This window comes from Anolis carolinensis, unplaced genomic scaffold (genome assembly GCF_035594765.1).
Source record: "Anolis carolinensis isolate JA03-04 unplaced genomic scaffold, rAnoCar3.1.pri scaffold_10, whole genome shotgun sequence".
In the NCBI taxonomy this organism is placed as follows: domain Eukaryota; kingdom Metazoa; phylum Chordata; class Lepidosauria; order Squamata; family Dactyloidae; genus Anolis; species Anolis carolinensis.
This window is the reverse complement of record NW_026943821.1, coordinates 23,153,093-23,177,531: the sequence shown is the minus strand read 5'-3', so window position 1 is coordinate 23,177,531 and position 24,439 is coordinate 23,153,093. Positions and strand designations below refer to the sequence as shown.

The window sequence follows — 24,439 nt, the reverse complement described above, 5'->3', positions numbered from 1 at the left end:
CAGCTGTCCTGCCATCATTCTTTTCCTGAAAGGCACTTTCAGCATGTAGTATACCTATGGCTCATAAGCAGGAATCAATTAACATCCCGTAATGTTTTCTTCATTGTAGAGAATCCCAGAGAATCTTGCTTTGACCCAGGCCTGATTAAGAATGGGACCCGGGCTGGAAGCGAGTTGAAACTTGGATCAACCATCACCTACTATTGCGATAGTGGCTACATGATTGAAGGGGCTTCCACCTTGACATGCATCATGGGAGCTGATGGGAAGCCTGTGTGGAACAAACCACGGCCGGTGTGCACAGGTAAGTTACAAGGAATGACAAATTGAACATCAAGTGGAACATCCAGCTACATTGTTATGGATGAGGTGTGAACCCTAAGTTGTGAAGACCCATTGAATCAATGGAGGTCACTTTTGTGTTGACTCACCTTGAGCAGTTAATTGAATGGGTCTAACCTGGTTGTTCAAGCCATGGTGTCACTATTCATGGTTAAGTCAGCTCCAATGTATGTTGACCTTATGAATGAAAGACCTCCAAGAACCTTGGTCATCAACAACTATTCCCAGGTTCTTACAAATTTGGGCTGAATTGGATCAATCCACCTGTAATTTGATTTTCCTCCTTTACCCAGTATTATTGCTCACAATAAGTTGTAATCTATGCTGATATGTCCAATATACAATAGCCTCAACTCAATTATTTAGTCTTCTAGGAAAGATTCAGCCTTGATTTGCTCCCAGACCCAACTCTTTGACTTCTTTGGCTGTCTGTTGTCCATCTGTAGAACTCATCTTGAGACTACACTTCAAATGAGTTGATTGTATTCTTACCAGATTTCTTTACTGTCCTCTTTTCACAAAAATAAAAAATACGATACCTTGAAAATATATTTTATTTATATAATAATAATAATAATAATAATAATAATAATAATAATAATAATAATAATAATTTTTATACCCCGCCCCATCTCCCCGAAGGGACTCGGGGCAGCTTACATGGGGCCAAGCCCGGACATCAAACAATATAAAAAACAAAACAGTAAAACAAGTCAATCAACAATAAAACAGGTCATAAAAGATCACATACAATAAATATAATGATAAAATCTTGGGTTGGCTCCAAAAGAAACTGGGCCAAAAGTGCAAGTTGTGTCGGTATATCCCACCTTTTCCCCAAAATGGAAACCAAGTTGTTCTATATCAAGTTAAGAGCAGAGTAAATTAAGACTAAAAAAACTTCGATAAAAATTTTAAAAAATAATTAATGTGTCCATTCAGTATGTACATAACCATATCAAAGCATAGTACATAAAATAAACCGTATATACTCGAGTATAAGCCGACCCGAATATAAGCCGAGGCACCTAATTTTACTACAAAAAACTGGGAAATCATTGACTCAGGTATAAACTGAGGGTGGGAAATTTCAGAAATAAAAATAGATACCAATAAAATTACATTATTTATGTATTTATTTATTTATTTATTTATTAAATGCATTTATAGCCCGCCCTTCTCCCTGAGGGGACTCAGAGCGGCTTACATTCTGCCACGAGGGCCAGCAACAAATATACTATAAAACAAAACAATTAAAACATGATAAAAAGTATACAAAAATTAAAACGCTGCAAGGCAGCGATATTGCACATTAATTGAGGCATCAGTAGGTTAAATGTTTTTGAATATTTACATCAAGCTCTAATTTAAGATAAGACTGTCCAACTCTGATTAAATCATTATTCTCATCTTCTTCAATGTAAATGTGCTTATGTATCCTTTTAATAATAATGGAGTAAAATAATACATGTAATAATAAATAGAGTAAAATAATAAATGCAATAATAATAGTAAGATCAGAGTGAAATAATAAATGTATTATTATTAATAATAATAATAAAAATAGAGTAAAATAAATGTAATAGTAGCAACAATAGTAGAGTACAATAATACATGTAATAATAAATAGAGTAGAATTATAAATGTAATAATAATAAGATCAGAGTGAAATAATAAATGTATTATTAATAATAATAAAAATAGAGTAAATTAAATGTAATAGTAGCAACAATAATAGAGTACAATAATAAATGTAATAATAATAGAGTAAAATAATAAATGTAACAATACCAATAATAATAGAGAAAAATAATAAATGTACCATATATTCTTGAGTATAAACTGACCCAAATATAAGCCAACCAGGATCCTCACCCGAGTATAAGCCAAAGGGGGCTTATTTAGTCCTAAAAAAGGGCTGAAAAACTAGGCTTATACTCGAGTATATACAGTAATTATAAAACGCAACATCACACAATAAAAACATGGTCGGAGGCCATCGGCGACGTAATAGCACTTCAATAACTCACTTGTATATATTTTTGCTTTCAAGTTGCCTATTGATTTGGGGCAACCCAACAAATTATATAGGTTTTCCTTAAGCGAGGACTGCTCAGAGATGGTTTTGCTGGAATAGAGTCTGTTGATGTTGGATTTGTGTATTGGTAGTGTTTAAATGAAATTTGTGTCTTGCCTGTATTGCATACTGATTGCATCATCCAGAGTGTACTATAGTCTGGAAAGAGTTAATTACTAAGAAGCTGTGATGACTTTGATGTTGTAAAATATGCTGGTAATATGTTAGTATGGCGATCTCGAAAACAGAACAATGTAGCACATAGTACCACCGAGTCAGAATATGCGGTGAAGTCATAAATGAGATCCAATGGCTGCAACGGCTAATGTCAGACATAGGATAGCAATGTAAAACTCCTATTGTAATCAAAGAGGATTCACAAGCTTGTATCACCATGACAGAAACTGAAAATCTAAAAAACAGAACCAAGTATATAGGGGTTAGATACCATATAGTAAAGCAAATGATTGATGACAATATGGTGATGTTACAATATTGTCCTACTGAGTCCAATGTGGCAGATATTCTGACAAAGCCTTTGCCAATCCTCAAACATGTAGAATTAAGAAAACAATTGAATGTAATGAATGTAAAATAAGTTGATTCATATGTGCTTAGATGATGTATATATTTAAGAAGACAAAATTACATTTAAAGAGGGGGAATTGTTAGTGTGGGATTTGTGTATTGGTAGTGTTTAAATGAAATTTGTGTCTTTCCTGTATTGCATACTGATTGCATCATCCAGAGTGTACTATAGTCTGGAAAGAGTTAATTACTAAGAAGCTGTGATGTCCTTGATGTGTGGCTGGAACTGGGGAGTGTCCAGACACAAGTGTGTGTGCATTGCTGATTGCATCAGTTCTGTTCTGAGTTGAGTTGAGTGCTGTCTGCCTAAGTGTTAAGTCCTGTGTCCATTGTCTGCAAGCCTGTTTGTCTTGTACAGTAAAACTTTGTATATAGTTTTACCAACGTCTCTGGGTGTCTCTTCGTTCTGCGTTCCACTGACCCCATCCAACTGCTGCTGCGCTGCGTAAATTACTCTGACAGAGTCTACCTTCCATGATGTTCATTGGCAGTCTCCCATCCAAGTTCTACTCAAGGATGGCTCTGCTTTGCTCCCATGGCCAGATAGGGCCTCTGCCTTTGACGTATTGAGGCGACGACGACAACCCATCAAGCATGCCCTCTTCAAAGATCAAAAAGATTGTGGGGGAAGGCAGGCAACACATCCTTTAAGGTGTTCTTCCCTGTAGTCGATGGCACCGTGATCCTCATGAAATATGTATCAGGGACAAGCTCTGCTTAGGGTGAATTCTACATTTCCATAATGAGAATCTGCAGCATGCACATGCTGTGCATTGAATTAAAAGAATGCACAAGGAGGGCTCTTTTTTGGGGGGGAGGGATAGGAGAAAGTATGCTCTCCAAACTACCTTTTTTGAAAAGAAAATTCTCTTCGTTTCAGCCCCGTGCGGAGGACAGTACACAGGGTCGGATGGGGTCGTCCTGTCTCCAAACTACCCCCGGAATTACACCACTGGACAAGTGTGCCTCTATTTCATCGTGGTGCCCAAAGACTATGGTACATAAACTTGGATATTCTTAAGCAAGGGAGGGAATAAACCAAGCTTGGCAGCTGTTGGGTGGATTGACTTTCTCTGGAAGACTGACCCGTCTTAAAATTTGCCACCAAATGTTCTCCAGTGCCTTCTAAGGCCCATAAGAGAACAAGATAGTCACATCAGGGGGGTGGACCGGATGGCCCACGAGGTCTCTTCCAACTCTACTATTCTACGATTCTGTGATTCTATCTTCAACTCTCTCTGGTTATTTTAGGATAAGGAACGTTTTGTTTTCATTTCAGTGGAAATGAATTAAAAGTCACTATTATTATACTAGCTGTGCCCAGCCACGCGTTGCTGTGGCGAAGTATAGTGGTATGGGAAATAAAGTATTGAGATATTGGTGGTAGTTAAGGTAAAGAGTAAAGGTTTTCCCCTGATGGAGCTTAGCCTTCTAACTGGCAGCAATTGGATAAAAACAATTATTCCTCTCCCTCTAATTAGGACTTTATTTTTCTTTTCTTTTGTTGTATGAACGTAGAGGCATGGATGAGGGGTTGTGCTGCCAAATTTAGTGTTTCTGGGATGTGTAGTTTTGTTGTTTTGTCCTAGGCCGAAATTTCATTACCCTTTTATATATATAGATTGTATTATTAGTATAATATTGTAGGTAAAGGTAAAGGTTTTCCCTGACGTTAAGTCCAGTCATTTCTGACTCTGGGGGTTGGTGCTCATCTCCATTTCTAAGCCGAAGAGCCGGCCTTGTCCATAGACACCTCCAAGGTCATGTGGCCGGCATGACTGCATGGAGCGCCGTTACCTTCCCGCCAGAGTGGTACTTATTGATCTACTCACATTGGCATGTTTTCGAACTGCTAGGTTGGCAGAAGCTGGAGCTAACAGCGGGCGCTCACTCCGCTCCTGGGATTTGAACCTGCAACCTTTCGGTCTGCAAGTTCAGCAGCTCAGCGCTTTAACTCACTTTGCCACCAAGGCTCCATTATATTGTATTCCATTATAATATTATTATCAACATTATATGTATATACAATATATTATGTATTTATAAATTATTATAATATACCACATACAATACATCTACAGCGCAGAAACACATTGGAGTAGAGTCTCACTTATCCAAGCAAAACGGGCCGGCAGAAGCTTGGATAAGCGAATACCTTGGATAATAAGGAGGGATTAAGGAAAAGCCTATTAAACATCAAATTAGGTTATGATTTTACAAATTAAGCACCAAAACATCATGTTTTGCAAAAAAAATTGACAGAAAACGCAGTTCAATATGCAGTAATGTTATGTTGTAAATACTGTATTTACGAATTTAGCACCAAAATATCACGATATATTGAAAACATTGACTACAAAAATGGCTTGGATAATCCAGAACCTTGGATAAGCGAAGCTTGGATAAGTGAGACTCTACTGTATAAACACAAAATAAAACTGTGACAGCTAAAATCACAATAATAATAATAATAATAATAATAATAATAATAATAATAATAATCTGGCAGAAACCAGTGCAGGTGGTCCCGGTGGTGATCGGCACACTGGGTGCCGTGCCAAAAGATCTCAGCCGGCATTTGGAAACAATAGACATTGACAAAATTACAATCTGCCAACTGCAAAAGGCCACCCTACTGGGATCTGCGCGCATTATCTGAAAATACATCACACAGTCCTAGACACTTAGGAAGTGTTCGACTTGTGATTTTGTGATATGAAATCCAGCATATCTATCTTGTTTGCTGTGTCATAATAAAATAATAATAATAATAATAATAATTAATAATCAGCCACAACAATCACCGACTGGGGGACAGAAAACATTGATCAATAAGTTAACATTATCTTTATTCAAGGGTGGGTGAATGGGATTCCAGCCACTAAGGGATCCAGGAAAGAACTGTAACCCAAAAAAAGTAACTTTCCTAAGCTCTACTGCTAGCTTGTCAGCATTTTTAAGGTAAGGACTTGCTAGGGAATTTCCCCAGCCGGCTTCAGAGGCAAATGGGGAGTGGGCTGATTTTGCAAAGATTGCAAACGTTTGTTGCCGCCAGCTTTGCTGTGAAAATTTCCCAACAAAGAGGGACCGGGGAGCTTGCGAATCTGTAAACAGGCCTTTACAAGCTGCAAATCACAGGTCTCGCAAGTGAAAAACAAGTGATGACAACAACAAGAATTTGAGCCTCGGGGTTTCAAGGCGGAAAGCTGCAGTTGTGCTTTGAAAATATATGTATGTGTATATATATATGTATATATATATATATATATATGCTCGCTCACATAAATAATCCAAAATCTTTAGAAAGCAGTTGTTTTTTATTTAAAAAAACTAATAAGCTTGCTGTTATTTCTTTCCCTTCTCGCTTTTTAGGGAGGGGGAGAAATTCTGCTTGTCACCCAGGAACATTTACAACGAAAGCAATAATTTTGAGGGGAGAAAAACTGAATGTAGCGAGAATCTTTCTCCTGGGCTCAATTCGAATACGCATTAATTCTGTCCAAACCACAGTTACTTTCAATAGGATTTCTGATCTCGATCTCAATAGTTTTCTCATCCTACCTCTTGGAAGTGGGCAATAGTGATATTTTTGGCTCCAGTTACTGAGGTCAGATCCAGCTTGGTAATTTAACTTTAAAATTGATCTGTGGAGCTGGAACAAAAAACATCTTTAATTGTATTGAGAGCAGATAAAACATAAAGCTCAAATTTGGGGGCAATTTGGGGAGGGGGCAAAAATTTGCAAGGATTCCTCAGTTAGCTTTCTTCTTCCCTCTCTATTATTGAATCTTGAGGGTTCACCATCAACTCTGCTGGTGAAAGTAGGAAGCTGGAATAAATGGTCCTTAACCTGTCTTCTAAGTGAATTCCTTGGGTTTTGAAATCTCTTTCTAACTCTAATTCCGTCCTTCTTTTAATAATGCCTTCTTTTATTCATTGTGCTTCATTGACAGTGGTGTTCGGTCAGTTTGCCTTTTTCCAGACGGCTCTCCATGACATCATTGAAGTCCATGACGGTCCTAACCAGCATTCCCGCCTCCTGAGTTCTCTTTCTGGTTCTCACACTGGTAAGAACTGGTTGCTCATGTCTCCAAGACTTCCAAAGATGAAACGGGAAGGTCACCAAGGTTTGAGGTCCATAGAAGGATCCAATTGGTTCCAACTTTCCAGCCATTTTTGCTTGGATGGTGTCACCTCAATTTAGAGATGACTTGTTTGGAGGAACAGACAAACTAGGATCAGCTATAGCATTTTGTTTTTGCTTTAGGCTATATTACTGTATTTACTCGAGTCTTATACGCCATCAAATCTAATGCTCATCTCAATGTTCCAAACCCTGAAACCAAAAAGTATTTATCATATTACCCGAATCTAATGCAAGCTCCAGTTTTGGAAAGGTCATTTAGTCAAAAATGGTGAGCATTAGAATCGAGTAAATTTATTATTATTATTATTATTATTATTATTATTATTATTATTATTATATATAATTGTTTTTGCCTTCGGCTATATTATCGTATTTACTCGAGTCTTATACACCATCAAATCTAATGCACACCTCAATTTACAAAACCTGGAAACCCAAAAAAAATTATTTACCATATTATGCGAATCTAATGTGCACCCTAATTTTGGGAAGGTCATTTAGTCAAAAAAGGTGAGCATTAGAATTGAGTAAATACATTATTATTATTATTATTATTATTATTATTATTATTATTATTATTATTATTCCATATATAGTAGGACCTAATAACTGTGGAACCCATATCCACAGTATTATCAATCTGCATCCCAGGAAAATATGGTCTCTCTAGCAATTTGCTAGGTCCTCTAGGCAATTCTATGGTATGCAATAAAAATTGCATATTCCTAGACACTAATCTTCTCTAGGAATGGCTTTAACCTCCAACACTCCTCTATGGTATTCTGGGATAAAAATAAGATAGTTTAATGAATTTCAGGCTTGATCTAAACTCCTATATAATCCAGTTTCTGAATCCAGACTATCTGCTTTGAACTAAATTATATGAGTCTACGCTGCTCTATATTCCAGTCCAAAGCAGATAATCTGGATTCAGAAACTGGATTATGTGGCAGTGTAGATGGGGCCGCAGTCACAGTCCACAAGGAAAAGGTCTTCCACCGATACAGTAATCTTACTGTATTGTATTTTTTTAATCCACCAATATTGGAATTACTGAGTTACCTGAAAGTTTAATAAATGTATAATAAACAAGGAGCCCCAGTGGCAAAGTGCGTTAAAGCGCTGAGCTGCTGAACTTGCAGACCAAAAGGTGCCAGGTTCAAATCCCGGGAGCGGCTTGAGCTCCCGCTGTTAGCTCCAGCTCCTGCCAACCTAGCAGTTCGAAAACAAGCCAATGTGAGTAGATCAATAGGTAAGGAAGGTAACGGCACTCCATGCAGTCATGCCCATGGCCACATGATCTTGGAGGTGTCTACGGACAACGCTGGCTCTTTGGTTTAGAATTGGAGATGAGCACCAACCCCCAGAGTCGGATACGACTGGACTTAACGTCAGGGGAAACCTTTACCTTTACTTAACAAGCATTTCTTATGCTATTGTGTTTTGATGTGAGATTGTCTTTTCTTTGCTTCCTTCCCCTTCTTGCAGGCGAGTCCTTGCCTCTGGCCACCACCAACCAAATCCTGATCAAGTTTAGTGCCAAGGGTCAAGCCACTGCCAAAGGTTTCCATTTTGTCTACCAAGGTGAGTAGAAAACCTCACTCCATCCCATAATAATCTGCATTGCATAACATTGTGTATACTAAGCAATGGAGCGGAATGGCTAGGGAGCTTTTCTAGTGAATTGCAGACATCCATATCAGTCACCAGCAAGCATGTCCCGATGTGCCTTGGGAACAACCAATGCCAGTCAGTCCCAAGATGTGTCTGTCCCAATGGGCATCCGTCATTTCGCTGGATCACAACATCGTGACAGCCCCTTGCTGCGTACAGACACAGGAGAATTGCTCAGTTCCAATTCTTGCAGATGTACATTTATTTATGTCGATTCAAGTCCTGTACTGAATTCTATCTGAGATCAACCATGCTAGACCAATTGAAACGGAGATCCTTATTTGGTCAACACAAAGGCCCCTGCAGGAGTAGCTGGAAGGATTATTGCCGATATTTCTGTCTGAATGAAGGGAAAAAATGATATCCAATAGTTCGACAAGGACACAATCATCACTCCTCCTCCTCCTTTTCCTCATTCATTTCCCAACTTTTCCCTGAAGCTGGGACTCAAGGCTATTTATAGACCCACAAAGACATTGTGAAATGTTTATTTACATCATTTTTATTTATTTAGTAAGTAAGTAAGTAAAAGTTTATTTGTATACCGCCCTCTCTCCCAAAAGGGACTCAGGGCGGTTTCCAATATAAAATCAGCATAAAACATTGTACAATAAAACACCGAAAACGCTATAAAATACCAAAAAAAAAACCCCACATAACAATTGACTAAGACAATCACATAAACAGGAGTAGTATTACATCATTTTTTCCCAGCCCTTCCCACCCGGAGGGACTCAGGGCAGCTTACAACAGTCGGCAAATTACATTGCCCAAAATACATTCAATAAAACAACGACATATTAATTTTTACTCACGTCTTATACGCCATCAAATCTAATGCTCATCTCAATGTTCAAAACCTTGAAACCCAAAAAAGTATTTATCATATTATGTGAATCTAAAGCATGCTCCAATAAAACAGTACCACATCAATTAAAACTCTAATTAGACTCTATAAAACCATGAATTATAAAATTTAAAATGCATGTATAGTTAAATTCATCCACTAACACCTTCATGTGCACCTTGATTCACATCATATCGACCTCAGATGTTACTGCTCAAACACTTGAGTACATAGCTATGTTCATCAATTATCTCCAAAATGGTCAAGTTCTCAGAGAGTGTCCAATGCAGAACGTTTCAGTATCTAACCAAGCAGGAAAAAAAGTTTCATTGTAGGTCAACAATCCATTTTGAATGCATTGAAAGTTTGCCTGTATTATGTTGGAAGCTACCTGGGGAGATATTATTATTATTATTATTATTTACACAACGACGTTGTATGACACAGCAAATTATTATTATTATTATTATTATTATTATTATTATTATTATTATTATTATTATTATTATATTGTATGACATAGCAAACAAGATAAAGATGCTGGATTTCGTATCACAAAATCACAAGTCGAACACTTCCCAAGTGTCTAGGACTGTGAGATATATTTTCGGATGATGCGCACAGATCCCAGTAGGGTGGCCTTTTGCAGTTGGCGGATTGTAATTTTGTCAATGTCTATTGTTTCCAAATGCCGGCTGAGATCTTTTGGCACTGCATCCAATGTTCCGATCATCACCGGGACCACCTGCACTGGTTTCTGCCAGAGTCTTTGAAGTTCAATCTTGAGGTCCTGATAGCAGCTGAGTTTTTCCTGTTGTTTTTCGTCAATGCAACTGTCACCTGGGATGGCGACATCAATGATCCAAACCTTGTTCTTTTCCACAAGTGTGATGTCTGGTGTGTTGTGTTCCATAACTTTGTCAGTCTGGATTCGGAAGTCCCACAGTATCTTTGCGTGCTCATTTTCCAATAGTTTTGCAGGTTTGTGATCCCACCAGTTTTTTACTCCTAGGAGGTGGTACTTGAGGCATAAGTTCCAATGAATCATTTGGGCCACAGAGTTGTGCCTCTGTTTGTAGTCTGTCTGTGGAATTTTCTTACAGCAGCTGAAGATATGATCAATGGTTTCGTCAGCTTCCTTGCACAGTCTGCATTTTGGGTCATCAGCTGATTTTTCGATCTTGGCCTGAATGGCCTTTGTCCTGATGTCTTGCTCCTGGGCTGCAAGGATCAGGCCTTCTGTCTCCTTCTTCAGGGTCCCATTTGTGAGCCAGAGCCAGGTCTTCTCCTTGTCAGCTTTTCCTTCAATTTTGTCAAGGAACTTTCCATGCAGTGTTTTGTTGTGCCAGATGTCAGCTCTAGTTTGTAGTGCGGTTTTCTTGTACTGATTCTTTGTCTGCTGTGTTTTGAGGAGTTTCTGATTTTTGACTTCAATCCAAGCAGGTTCTTCACTTTGCTTTACATATTCTGCCAGGGCATGTTCTTCTTCTTTGACTACTTGTTTTACTTGTAAGAGTCCTCTGCCCCCTGATCTTCTAGGCAGATATAGCTGGTCAACATCATTGCGAGTTTGCAGTGAATGATGAATGGTCATGAGTTTTCTTGTTTTTCTGTCAAAATTTTCCAGTTCTGCCTGTGTCCAGTTTATAATGCCAGCAGTATATCTTATGACAGGTATGGCCCAGGTGTTTATGGCCTTGATGGTGTTGCCTCCATTGAGCTTGCTTTTGAGAATTTTTCTCATTATAAATTATTATTATTATTATTATTATTATTATTATTATTATTATTCACAGTGTTGCTATTGTCAGCAACGCTTCCTCAGAGAACACAGGCATGACGGATGAGGTTAAGAGTTTGACCCCTTGGACACAGATGTTGTGTGTGCCTGTGAAAAGCCGGTTGCCTCTGTGCGTGTGCAAAGCACCTTTGCGGCATGCCGCCAACGAATCAGCGGAAACACCGCTTGGAGATGCTTGTGACAGTTCTGCTCTCCCTGCGGTGTTTTTCAAAGCCTTAATTGGGAGCTTCTAATTAATGACTCCGTGTGCGCCTGTGATTTATCTCAAGGGGGGGAGAAGCAGGCCAAGCCATCAGATGTTGCTTCTTCCCGCGAGGGCTTTGTATTTTTGAATCGCCCCTGGAAATCCTGGGGATTGTCAGCTTGTGCCACCAGAGGAAGGCTGAACTCTTCATTCCTTCTGATGCTTTCCCCTCACTAATCAGAGAACTTTTCAATCGACTCTCTCCCCCTAATTACAGGGGGATTTGGGTAGCAATTGTTAATGATTTAACTAAATCAAAGACTTTGATGAAGTGAAATAAAGATTGCCTCTTTCCCTCCGGAGGGGTTAATTGCAACTCCTCCTGAGCTTCACAATCATTCCTGATTGCCTCTTGGAGAGGCATCACAACAGAAGCACACGCCCTGCGGCATCTGACCTCCCCAGGCACAAATCAAACACTTTTCTCTTTTCCCTTGGTCTGCCTTTGAAGGACAGCCCAGGTCCCCCTCTCCAAGCTGCGCAGGGGAGATAGTGCATAGCTTCAGATGTTTCTGAGTGGTTTGGGGATGGACGTTCCTAGCAAACAGCAAAGCATAATTATACGAGGCCAACTGTAATTGAATAGTGAACCTCAGTATAGAGGTCTCTTTGCTTACCTATGGTCTTATGAGACCATCTAGATGTTCTTTGGAGGTCTCTTTGTTTACCTATGGTCTTATGAGACCATCTAGATGTTCTTTGGAGCGCTCTTTGCTTGCCCATGGTCTTGTGAGACCATCTAGATGTTCTTTGGAGGTCTCTTTGTTTACCTATGGTCTTATGAGACCATCTAGATGTTCTTTGGAGCGCTCTTTGCTTGCCCATGGTCTTGTGAGACCATCTAGATGTTCTTTGGAGGTCTCTTTGTTTACCTATGGTCTTGTGAGACCATCTAGATGTTCTTTGGAGGTCTCTTTGTTTACCTATGGTCTTATGAGATTGTCTAGATCAGGGTTCCCCAAACTAAGGCCCATGGGCCGGATGTGGCCCTCCAAGGTCATTGACCTAGCCTCTGTCCTAAACTTTAGACTTAGGGTTGACCTAAGTCTGAAACGACTTGAAGGCACACAACAACAACAATCCTAATTTTGGACTATTTCATCATAATCCACCCCCCAACAGTCTGAGGGACTGTGATTCGGCCCTCCACTTTAAAAGTTTGAGGACCCCTGCTCTAAATAGTCTTTGAAGGTCTGCTTAGCTATGGCGTTATGAGACCATCTAGATGGCCTTTGGAGGTCACTTTCCTTACCTATGATCTTATGAAACCATCTAGATCATCTTTGAGGGTCCCTTTCCTTATCTATGGTCTTCTGATGGCGTTATGAGACCATCTAGATGGCTTTTGGAGGTCACTTTCCTTAACTATGGTCTTATGAAACCATCTAGATAGTCTTTGAAAGTCCCTTTCCTTACCTATGGTCTTATGAGATTGTCTAGATCAGGGGTCCCCAAACTAAGGCCCGTGGGCCAGTTGCGGCCCTCCAAGGTCATTGACCTGGCCTCTGTCCTAAACATTAGACTTAGGGTTGACCTAAGTCTGAAACGACTCGAAGGCACACAACAACAACAACAACAACAATCCTAATTTTGGACTATTTCATCATAGCCCGGCACCCCAACAGTCTGAGGGACCATGAACCAGCCCTCCATTTAAAAAGTTAGAAGATCCCTGCACTAGATCATGGAAGCTAAGTAGAAACAGGCCTGATTAGTACTTAGAGGAGAAACCAATGTATACCAAGGTATGTGGGTTATACTGCAGAGGAAGGTGTTACAGATTGATGATGATCAATGGAAACTCTTACATGTGCCTGCGATCCAGAGTCACCCACAAAACAATAACATGCCACTCAGGTTTGCAGAACAAACATACAGGAACTTTACTAATTCCAAGAGATCAAAAAACGGCAATATTTACAATGGTCCCTCAAGGATACAATCCTGGTTCTTCACCCTCTTTTCTCAGCCACAAACAGGCCTCAAAATAGCAAGGCCTCTCTGAGTACACAATAATAATAATAATAATAATAATAATAATAATAATAATAATAATAATAATAATAATAATAATTTGCCAACTGCAAAAGGCCACCCTACTGGGATCTGCACGCATCATCCGAAAATACATCACCCAGTCCTAGACACTTGGGAAGTGTTCGACTTGTGATTTTGTGATACGAAATCCAGCATATCTATCTTATTTGCAGTGTTATACAATAATAATAATAATAATAATAATAATAATAATAATAATAATAATAATAATAATAATAATAATACATCACTCAGTCCTGGACACTTGGGAAGTGTTCAACTTGTGATTTTGTGATACGAAATCCAGCATATCTTGTTTGCTGTGTCATACAACGTCGTTGTGTCAATAATAATAATAATTAATAAGGGTTGTAAGAGAAGAATAGACCCCTTGGGTCATTTAGTCTAACCCCCTTCTGCCCTTGTGCCATGGGGGCCGGATAAATAGCTTCAATGGGCCGCGTCCGGCCCCCGGGCCTTAGTTTGGGGACCCCTGATTTAGTGGAAGGAGACAACAAACCACCTTGAGATTTGCCTCGAAGCTTTGAAACATGCACTGCTTGACAAAGAGTCATGTCCTGATTCTTTTCTTTGATGTCCTGTTTCATCGCATCCACATTTTAGAGGGCTGCTCTAGACCTGACTCTCCTAGTCTTATAGATGAAATATTCTTGCATCAAAGGGTTGTTTGCCTTCGTTGTGTATTATGCTATGTAACCTTCCCCTCTTTACATCTCTTCAAGCGGTCCCAAGAACCAGTGCCACGCAATGCAGCTCTGTCCCGGAGCCTCGCTATGGGAGGCGGATCGGGAGTGATTTCTCCGTTGGGGCTGTGATTCGGTTTGAGTGCAGCGCTGGCTATGCTCTCCAAGGGTCCCGTAACATTGAGTGCCTGACGATGCCTGGGGCTCTTGCCCAGTGGAACGCATCTGTGCCTACTTGTGTCGGTATGTATGTATGTATTTATTTATTTGCAGTATTTATATTCCGCCCTTTTCACCCCGAAGGGGACTCAGGGTGGATCACATTATATACATATAGGGCAAACATTCAATGCCCATATACACATAGAACCGAGACAGAGACAGACGCAGAGGCAATTTAACCTTCTCCTGAGGGGATGTTTGATTCTGGCCACAGGGGGGAGCAGCTGCTTCATCATCCACTGTGACAGCACTTCCTCATTCCAACATCGTAAATTAGTTAAATTCGCCTCCCCACTTTATAAGTGGTACCTTATTTCCTACTTGATAGATGCAACTATCTTTCAGGTTGCTAGGTCAGCAATGAGCAGGGGCTATTTTTTAATTTTTTAATTGACGGGTGCTCATCCTGCCACGGGCTGGCCTCAAACTCATGACCTCATGGTCAAAGTGATTTATTGGAGCTGGCTGCTCACCAGCCTGTGCCACAGCCCGGCACCTTGAGACCTCAACAGGGCTGAGCGAGAGGCCAGAACTGGGTCTTGGCAGTGTGGAATAGGGATCCTGATGGATGTGAATTGCATTCCACAGAGTATACTATTGCTTTCATGAATAATTTTGGTACACCTTCTGAAAAGCAGCCTAAATACCCCAAAGGCACCAGATTGTGGAAGCTAAGATGAATATAGCCTGCCTATTGTTCATATAAAGCATTTTATTTAAATGATAGCATGCTGATGTTCCTCCCCTATTCTCATCACCCTCACATTAGGGCAGTTGAGGTTCTGAGTGTAGTCTACTTGACTGCAAGTTGTAGATCATGGATTTACAGCTGCTAACTGGTGCCAATGGAAGTCATGAAATGGTTAGCAAATTGAGATTTAGACAAAGTCACGGAAAAGGAGAGGTCTCTCAATTAATAGCTGCCATGATATAGGCACCAGATTCCATCCTAGAAAACAAAACAGTTTCAGCTGTGGTTAGTACTTGAATAGGAAGCTTTATTTAGAGATTGAGCTCCAAAGCAGGCAATATCCTTCTGTTTAAGTGGAGAATAAAAAATCATATTCTTTGAAAAGGCCTGTGAAAGAAATCACAGAAACAGTTGTTGGTGTGTCTAAAAAGATAAGGAGAAAATACACAAAGAATTGGGGCCAGATTCCAGACCCTATTCTGGAAAAGAAAGGTATTTCTGCAAAGTTTTGAAGCTACAAAAACAACCCACAAAGAATAGGAAAGTTCAACCGCATAAAAATTCAACACAGCATGATTTACAATGCGGTTTTGTTTCTTAACAACTGGGAAATGGTTTTTTGGAAAGGGGAATGGGTTCTTGCTTGATAAAGGCTAGAAACCTGCCAATGATTAGCTGCGATGGCCTCGGCCTCGCGTTGCAATTGATCTGTCAAGACTCTCGCTTGTCTGTTGCAGTGCCCTGCGGAGGGAATTTAACGGAGCGAAAAGGCACCATTTTATCCCCCGGATTCCCCGAGCCCTACTTGAACAGCCTCAACTGTGTCTGGAAAATCACCGTTCCTGAAGGCGCTGGCATACAGGTAAAGCATGGAGACAAAATTCAAAAAAATTCAAAAGTTAGATCTGTGTCCAGCAGTTGAAAACATTAAATCCTGAGATTCTATAAAAAACATATAACTGTGCATGAAATCAGCCTTTTCCTTCTCTCTGGTCACAGAGGTATCTCTGCTGAGGCTTGTTGGGATGTAGATGGCAAAATGAATGGTCAAGTGGGACTGTTGTGGTCTTTGGCTGGGTTAACTGGTTGGATTGAAGTCCAGGGACAGTCTGGAGAATTTCTGCTCTGGATTGACCAGTGTAGCTGAGACCTGAGTATAATCACTTGCTGAAAACATCAATTCTTCTCAAATGTAACTTTCCAAGCTCTCGATGTAAGCTTGTTTCGTTCAGTAGATCTTCTTGTTAGCTAGAGAAGAGCAATTGACTCAATTGCTGATTGGTGATACAAGATATGTGGATCCCATTACTTCGATAGCACTAAGCCAGGCATCCTCAAACTGCGGCCCTCCAGCTGTTTGGGCCTCCAACTCCCAGAAGACCTAGCCATATTGACCAATGGTCCAGAATTCTGGGAGTTGGAGGCCCAAACTCAACCCTAAGCCATAGTAAAGGTAAAGGTTTCCCCCTGACATTAAGTCTAATCTAAACTCTGGAGGTTGGTGCTCATCTCGATTTCTAAGCCAAAGAGTCGGCGTTGTCCATAGACACCTCCAAGGTCATGTGGCCGGCATGACCGCATGGAACACCGTTTTTTTATTTTGTGTCAAAAGCATTGCATAATAAATAAAAGTGATAAAATAAAGGAATCACAAACAGCTAAATAGTTTTGGATCAAAAGCTGGCAACAGCAATCGCATTGTCCGTAGCTTTAAACAACTCCTCCATGCATGAGGCAGGGCATTGTGGGCAAGCATATATATGAAGAGTTGTTTTCCCACCAGAGCTGTACCTATTGATCTACTCACATTTATTTATTTATTATTTATTTACAGCATTTATATTCCACCCTTCTCAACCCGAAGGGGACTCAGGGTGGATCACATTGCACATATAGGCAAACATTCAATGCCTTTTAACATAGAACAAAGACAAGACAAACACAGGCTCCGAGCGGGCTTCGAACTCATGACCTCCTGGTCAGAGTGATTCATTGCAGCTGGTTGCAGCTGGCTTGCTCTCCAGCCTGCACCACAGCCCAGGCACATTTGCATGTTTTTGAACTGCTAGTTTGGCAGAAGCTGGGGCTAACAGCAGGAGCTCACCCCACTCCCCGGATTCGAACCACTAACCTTTCTGTCAGCAAATTCAGCAGCTCGGCTTAAGCCACTACACCACTGGGTGCTCCTGCACTAAGTCATAGTTGAGTCTAAAAACTACGGTTGGGTTCAAGCTTGGAAATAGGAGTAATACTCAAAAACATTGTGAAAACTGTAAAAATAAGTGTGAAGAAGCTCTGGCAGGAATAATACTGGAATGATTAGAATCTTTGCAATGCCAGACTTAGTCTGCACAGAATCCATTTGTGGTTGTTTTGCGCACATCATGTTTCCTTCTCCAGGAAGAGTGTGTGACTTGTTTTGTAAGACAATTACCTTCAAAGGGTCCTGGCTCAGGAGGGAAATCAGGCAGAGAAACTCAGTCTCGTGAAAGATGCAAAAAGCAAAGTTTATTATCATAGCTATGATAAGGCAATTTCAATGGGTCCGTACTATGCAAATGGCCGTCGCAACATATGCGCAGTTAACAAAGAATATATACCTTTGGCTTATCTAAAATTGACCAATGGCTGAGGGTCTTCCTCACCTTCCACACCCACTTGGCATAAGTGATACCTGTGACCTCACTGGTTGATTTCAAGCTAACTTTTGGTCTTGGAACTTTCTGGAGAAAGGCACCAGCTCACAGGAAGAGAGGGACATATGCAAAGGCAAAGCTACATAGGCAAAAGTTTACTATTTTCTGGCTTATGGTCCCTTCAGTTTAAGGGCCTCCCATGAGTTTCCACTGTCTATGACCACGTGAGGAACCGAATTCTGGTCTCCAGAATCATAGGGGCCGGGCTGTGGCGCAGGCTGGTGAGCAGCCTGCTGCAATAAATAACTCTGACCATGAGGTCATGAGTTCGAGGCCAGCCCATGGCGGGGTGAGCATCCGTCAATTAAAAAAATATAAAAAATAGTCCCTGCTCGTTGCTGACCTAGCAACCCGAAAGATAGTTACATCTATCAAGTAGGAAATAAGGTACCACTTATAAAGTGGGGAGGCAAATTTAACTAATTTATGACGTTGGAATGAGGAAGTGCCATCACATCACAGTGGATGATGAAGCAGCTGCTCCCCCCTGTGTTCAGAATCTAACATCCCCTCAGGAGAAGGTTAAATTGCCTCTGCGTCTGTCTCTGTCTCGGTTCTACGTGTATATGGGCATTGAATGTTTGCCCTATATGTATATAATGTGATCCACCTTTTAACGACTAATATGATAACGTCGACATGGTCCGATTGAAGGCTGAAGCATGAGGTTTTTAGACAAATGCATCTAATTTACATATGTTTTAATTTTTATAATGTATTTTAATGATGTATTTTTATAGTTTTAATTGATTATATGTACTGTTTTTGTTTTATTATTATGTTCTTGGCATTAAATGTTGCCAACTGTTGTAAGCCGCCCTGAGTCCCCCCGGGTGAGAAGGGCGGGGTATAAATTCTGGAAATAAATAAATAAATAAATGCTGTTAATAAATAAATAAATAGTCCAATGTGCAAACCATGAAAGAAAGAGGCCAAAACTGTTCTTCTGTTCCACAAATACGGTTGAGGGCTCTCCATGCTTGCACAACAAGACTTCAATGGCACGCCACCCCTCCTTCTAGGATGGCCCGAACTGACAATTGACTTTCTCATACAATCAAGATGTTCTTTCTGCCAAAAAGCTTTGTACATTCGGGAGCATTCTTATCAAAAACAAACCTAAGCGAATTGACAGATCGCATCGTTCTCAATTCTTGGTGGACCATCTCCTAGGGCAGGGGTCCCCAAACTAAGGCCCGGGGGCCGGATGCGGCCCATCGAAGCTATTTATCCGGCCCCCATGGCACAAGGGCAGAAGGGGGTTGGACTAAATGACCCAAGGGGTCTATTCTTCTCTTACAACCCTTATTGATTATTATTATTATTATTATTATTATTATTATTATTATTATTAACATCGAGGCTGGGTGGCCATCTGTCAGGGGTGCTTTGCTTGTGCTTTCAGTGCACAAAGGCAGAATGGGATTGGACTCAAGGGCCCAAAGGGTCTCTTCCAATCCTCTTTATTATTATTGTTATTATTATTATTATTATTATTATTATTATTATTATTATTATTATTAACATTGAGGCTGGGTGGCCATATGTCAGGGGTGCTTTGCTTGTGCTTTCAGTGCACAAAGGCAGAATGGGATTGGACTAAATGGCCCAAGGGGTCTCTTCCAACCCTCTTTATTATTATTATTATTATTATTATTATTATTATTATTATTATTATTATTATTAACATTGAGACTGGGTGGCCATCTGTCAGGGGTGCTTTGTTTGTGCTTTCGGTGCACAAATGCAGAAGGGAATTGGACTAAATGGCCCAAAGGGTCTCTTCCAACCCTCGTTTTTATTATTATTGTTAATAATAATCATAATAATAATTGCTCGGTGGCCAACTATAGTCCAGCCCTCCAATAGTCTGAAGGATTGTGAACTGGCCCCCTGTTTAAAAAGTTTGGGGACCCCTGTCCTAGGGCTTAGGTCCAACCCATTCGTGATGACTGCTTGTTCGATCCGTGCCCAAGAAAATGCCCAACTTTTCTTGGCAGCTGTGAACTGCAGGGGAAGATCCCTAGCAGCAGGCAGCCTGACTTTTCGATAGCTTATCTGTCACTCCTGATCTCCTCATTCAGGAACCTTTAATAAGCTTTTGAGAAACTCCGGGCTCTTTGGTAGAATGGGCAAAAAAAAATGGCTTAGATGGAATAGCGGGGAGAAAGGAGGGGTGGGAGTGGATTAGCTTTAGTGAATAAAGACATGTCGTCCTTAAATATCTTTCCTTCTCTCTCAATTTCTTCCTCGCTCTCTCTGTTCCAGAAAACCCATTAGCAGCTTTGCTCAGGGCATTTGCAGGGAGCATTGCATTCCAAGCTAAAGAAAGGAAGAGGAAAGAAAAGAAGGAAGAAAAATGAGAAAGAGAAGGAGAAAGAGAGGAGGAGCATTAGGAAGAACTTCCTAACTGTGAGAGCTGTTCAGCAGTGGAACTCTCTGCCCCAGAGTGTGGTGGAGGCTCCTTCTTTGGAGGCTTTTAAACAGAGGCTGGATGGCCATCTGTTGGGGGTGCTTTCAATGTGATTTTCCTGCTTCTTGGCAGGAAGTTGGGACTGGATGGCTTGTGAGGTCTTCCAACTCTATGAGTCTGTAGGGACCACAAGCCAGAAAATAGTAAACTTTTACCTAACATAGCTTTGCCTCTGCGTATATCATATAGCCTTTATATAGACAATATAAGCACTTTGTATGAAACAAAGTAGTATGTGCAACACATGGCTTGTGCCCCTCCCTTCCTGTGAGCTGGTGCCTTCCTTCAGGAAGTTCCAGAGAGAGAAGAAAGCTCAGAGTAAACAAGTTAGGTCATTGGTATCACTTGTGCCAAAGTAGGTGTGGAAGGTGGGGAAGATCCTCAGTCATTGGTCAATTCTAGATAAGCCAAAATATAAAGTTCTTTGTTTGCTACGCATATGTTGCAATGGCCATTTGCATGGTACTGCTGTTTTGCCTTATCATCAGCTGTGATAAAAAAGGCTTGTTTTATTGCTCTCCTGGAATTCTCTCCTTTACTTCCCCTTCGGGCTAGTCTCCAACAAGTCTATGATTTTATGAAAAAGAGAAAAGATGGATGAATGGAAGGAAGGAAGGAAGGAAGGAAGGAAGGAAGGAAGGAAGGAAGGAAGGAAGGAAGGCAGGCAGGCAGGCAGGCAGGCAGGCAGGCAGGCAGGCAGGCAGGCAGGCTTAATGGTTCTCTGGTTTCTTCTGTCTTTCTATAATTGTTACTGAATGAATGAATGGGTGTCTTGAACACCACCACAACTGTTATAATAATGCTGTGCTTTTGGCTAAAAATGAGCCCCTGTCCCTTTGCAATGCCTATGAGACTTACTAATAATAATGGAGACAAAATGCAAGAAATCCAGGGCAAAATTAGCCATTATCTCGTGTGTGTGTGTGTGTGTGTGTGTGTGCGCGTGTGCTTAAAGAGCATCTCAAACAAAACAAACCTGCTAATTAACTTTAGCACCCAAGGAAAAGCCTTTTCCTTGCCAACTTTGGAAGCTGCAAAATATCTGCTCACTGCCGCTAATTGTTTTGCTCTTCCCCTTCTGCCTCCCCATAAAAGCAGAACCGTGGTGATCATATATTTATGATTTCTAAGAACACAAATGAGCAGAAGGGACAAGTTAAATTGTCACAGAGAGGTTGGACTGGAATGACTGATATTTTCTTTACAACCTGTGGGACTCGCCTTAGTCACAATGCTCCACTAAGTTCTTCTTGAAAGAAGAGTACTGTATATACTCGAGTATAAGCCTAGTTTTTCAGCCCTCTTTTTAAGACTGAAAAAGCCCCCCTCGGCTTATACTCGGGTGAGGGTCCTGGTTGGCTTATATTTGGGTCAGCTTATACTTGAGAATATATGGTACATTTATGATTTTTCTCTATTATTATTGGCATTATTACATTTATTATTTTTCTCTATTATTGTTGCTACTATTACATTTATTTTACTCTATTTTTATTATTATTATTATTATTAATAATACATTTATTATTTCACTCTGATCTTACTATTATTATTGCATTTATTATTTTACTCTATTTATTATTACATGTATTATTTTACTCCATTATTATTAAAAGGATACATAAGCACATTTACATTGAAGAAGATGAGAATAATGATTTGATCAGAGTTGGAGTCTTATCTTAAATTTGAGCTTGATGAAAATATTCAAAAACATTTAACCTACTGATGCCTCAATTAATGTAATTTTATTGGTATCTCTTATTATTTCTGAAATTTACCACCCTCGGCTTATACTGGAGTCAATGTTTTTCCAGTTTTTTTGTGGTAAAATTAGGTGCTTTGGCTTATATTCGGGTTGGCTTATACTCAAGTATACACGGTAGATAAAAGCAAGAAAAACATATAAAATGACTAGGCCCTAAGGTGTATGCAGTGAGAAATGTAAACAAATGGAAGTAGGTAACCCAAGACTGTTATCATTTGTAAGGGACTAAGGATAAGGTAAACATGGGAACTATGGAGTCAATGTTTGCCTCGGCTTATATTCGGGTCGGCTTATTTTCGAGTATATACGGTAATTTTATTGGTATCTCGGCTTATACTGGAGTCAATGTTTTCCCAGCTTTTTGTGGTAAAATTAGGTGCCTCGGCTTATATTTGGGTCGACTTATACTCGAGTATATACGGTAATTTTATTGGTATCTTGGCTTATGCTGGAGTCAATGTTTTCCCAGTTTTTTTGTGGTAAAATTAGGTGCCTCGACTTATATTCGGGTCGGCTTATACTCAAGTATATATGGTAATTCTAACACTTTTATTCTTAGATTGTTGTGCATTTTTTGGGCTGTATGGCCACGTCCCTGAAGCATTCTCTCCTGACATTTCGCCCACATCTATGGCAGGCTTGTGAGGCACCACTTTAACTGTCATTGAATTCTGAGATTTGCAGTTTGGTGAAAGAACAGCACTGAGTGGCAACGAAAGCTGAAGTTCTTGAAAAAATACACATCTGTCGCTTCCATAGCTTTGAGCCAAGACAGTTTTAAGTGGCATCAAACTGCATTAATTCTCCAGTGTAGATGCATCCCTCTACCCTGTTTCCCTGAAAATAAGACATCCACGAAAAATAAGACCTAGTAGAAGTTTTGCTGAATTGCTAAATATAAGGCATTCCCCGAAAGTAAGACCTAGCAAAGTTTTTGTTTGAAAGCATGCCCAGCGCCTGCCAAACAGAACACCAGAACATATAGGATCAGTAAATGTACATACCAGTTGTACATGGAAATAATGGTAGTAACAAGAAATTCTTGATAGGATTCACAGTTTGTCTGGTTATGCTGGTTTGTGATGACAACTACTGTACAGTATATAATAAATGTTCATTTTTTTTTGTTCAACAATAAATTTGAATTCTTCTTGATGGAAAAATAAGACATCTCCTGAAAACAAGACCTAGCACAGGGTTGTTGTATGTCTTTCGGGCTGTGTGGCCATGTTCCAGAAGCATTCTCTCCTGACGTTTCGCCCACATCTATGGCAGGCATCCTCAGAGGTTGTGAGGTACCTCACAACCTCTGAGGATGCCTGCCATAGATGTGGGCGAAACGTCAGGAGAGAATGCTTCTGGAATATGGCCACACAGCCCGAAAGACATACAACAACCCTGTGATCCCGGCCATGAAAGCCTTCGACAACACATAGACCTAGCACATCTTTGGAAGCAAAAATTAATATAAGACACTGTCTTATTTTCAGGGAAACACGGTATGTGCTCCGTGGCTAACCTTACATTGCAACGGAGATCCAAGTCCCAGAGTTGCCCATGCCGTTAGACATCCTCCCGTTTCCCATTTTGTAGCACCGGTGAAGGTTAAACACGGATAAATGAGAGGAGGCAGTGGGAACAAAGTCTTTCTTTGCATCGGAACAGAAGCCGTGTCAGATCGAGGAGGGTTTTATGTAACCAGAGCACCCTCTCGCACTTCTGGTATGAATTATTCATTTCAGAGGCTGCTCTTCCCTGGGCGAATTAATTTATATCCCTGGCAGTAAATACATGCTGATCCCTTCTGAAATCCTGCACATCAGCGTAGAATTAGAACCGGAGAGTGTTTATGCCTTTCCAGAAACGGGGGGAGCCGGGAAACAGGGGAGCTGGGGAGACAGCAAAGCCCGACTCTTCCTCCGATGTTTCGGAAAATCATTACTAAGAGGATAATTAGTGATAGGCAGGCTCGAGAAGTTGGTAAAGGCTCCTTCCCCACAAGGGTCATTAGCATTTCGGAAGGGTTTTTTTCTTTAAAGGTTCCTGCAAAGTTGTTAGTCTGAGCAAAGCAGGGAAAGAAAGCAAGTTCGAGTGCCAGATGCAATGGTTTGTGATCACTCCTCCGACA

The 24,439-nt window shown here is 40.4% G+C and overlaps 1 protein-coding gene across 3 annotated transcripts in view; it reads left to right on the top strand.

Moving 5' to 3' along the window:
• The window catches only part of csmd2 (CUB and Sushi multiple domains 2), a 632,593-nt gene that overhangs the window by 476,104 nt on the left and 132,050 nt on the right, over nt 1-24,439 (top strand). For all 3 annotated transcript variants that reach the window (XM_062962418.1, XM_062962417.1, XM_062962419.1), the window contains 6 exons: nt 110-304; nt 3,888-4,004; nt 6,961-7,074; nt 8,643-8,738; nt 14,501-14,704; nt 16,112-16,236. In XM_062962418.1, the coding sequence (XP_062818488.1) occupies nt 110-304; nt 3,888-4,004; nt 6,961-7,074; nt 8,643-8,738; nt 14,501-14,704; nt 16,112-16,236 (851 nt within the window). The remainder of the gene's footprint in view (nt 1-109; nt 305-3,887; nt 4,005-6,960; nt 7,075-8,642; nt 8,739-14,500; nt 14,705-16,111; nt 16,237-24,439) is intronic.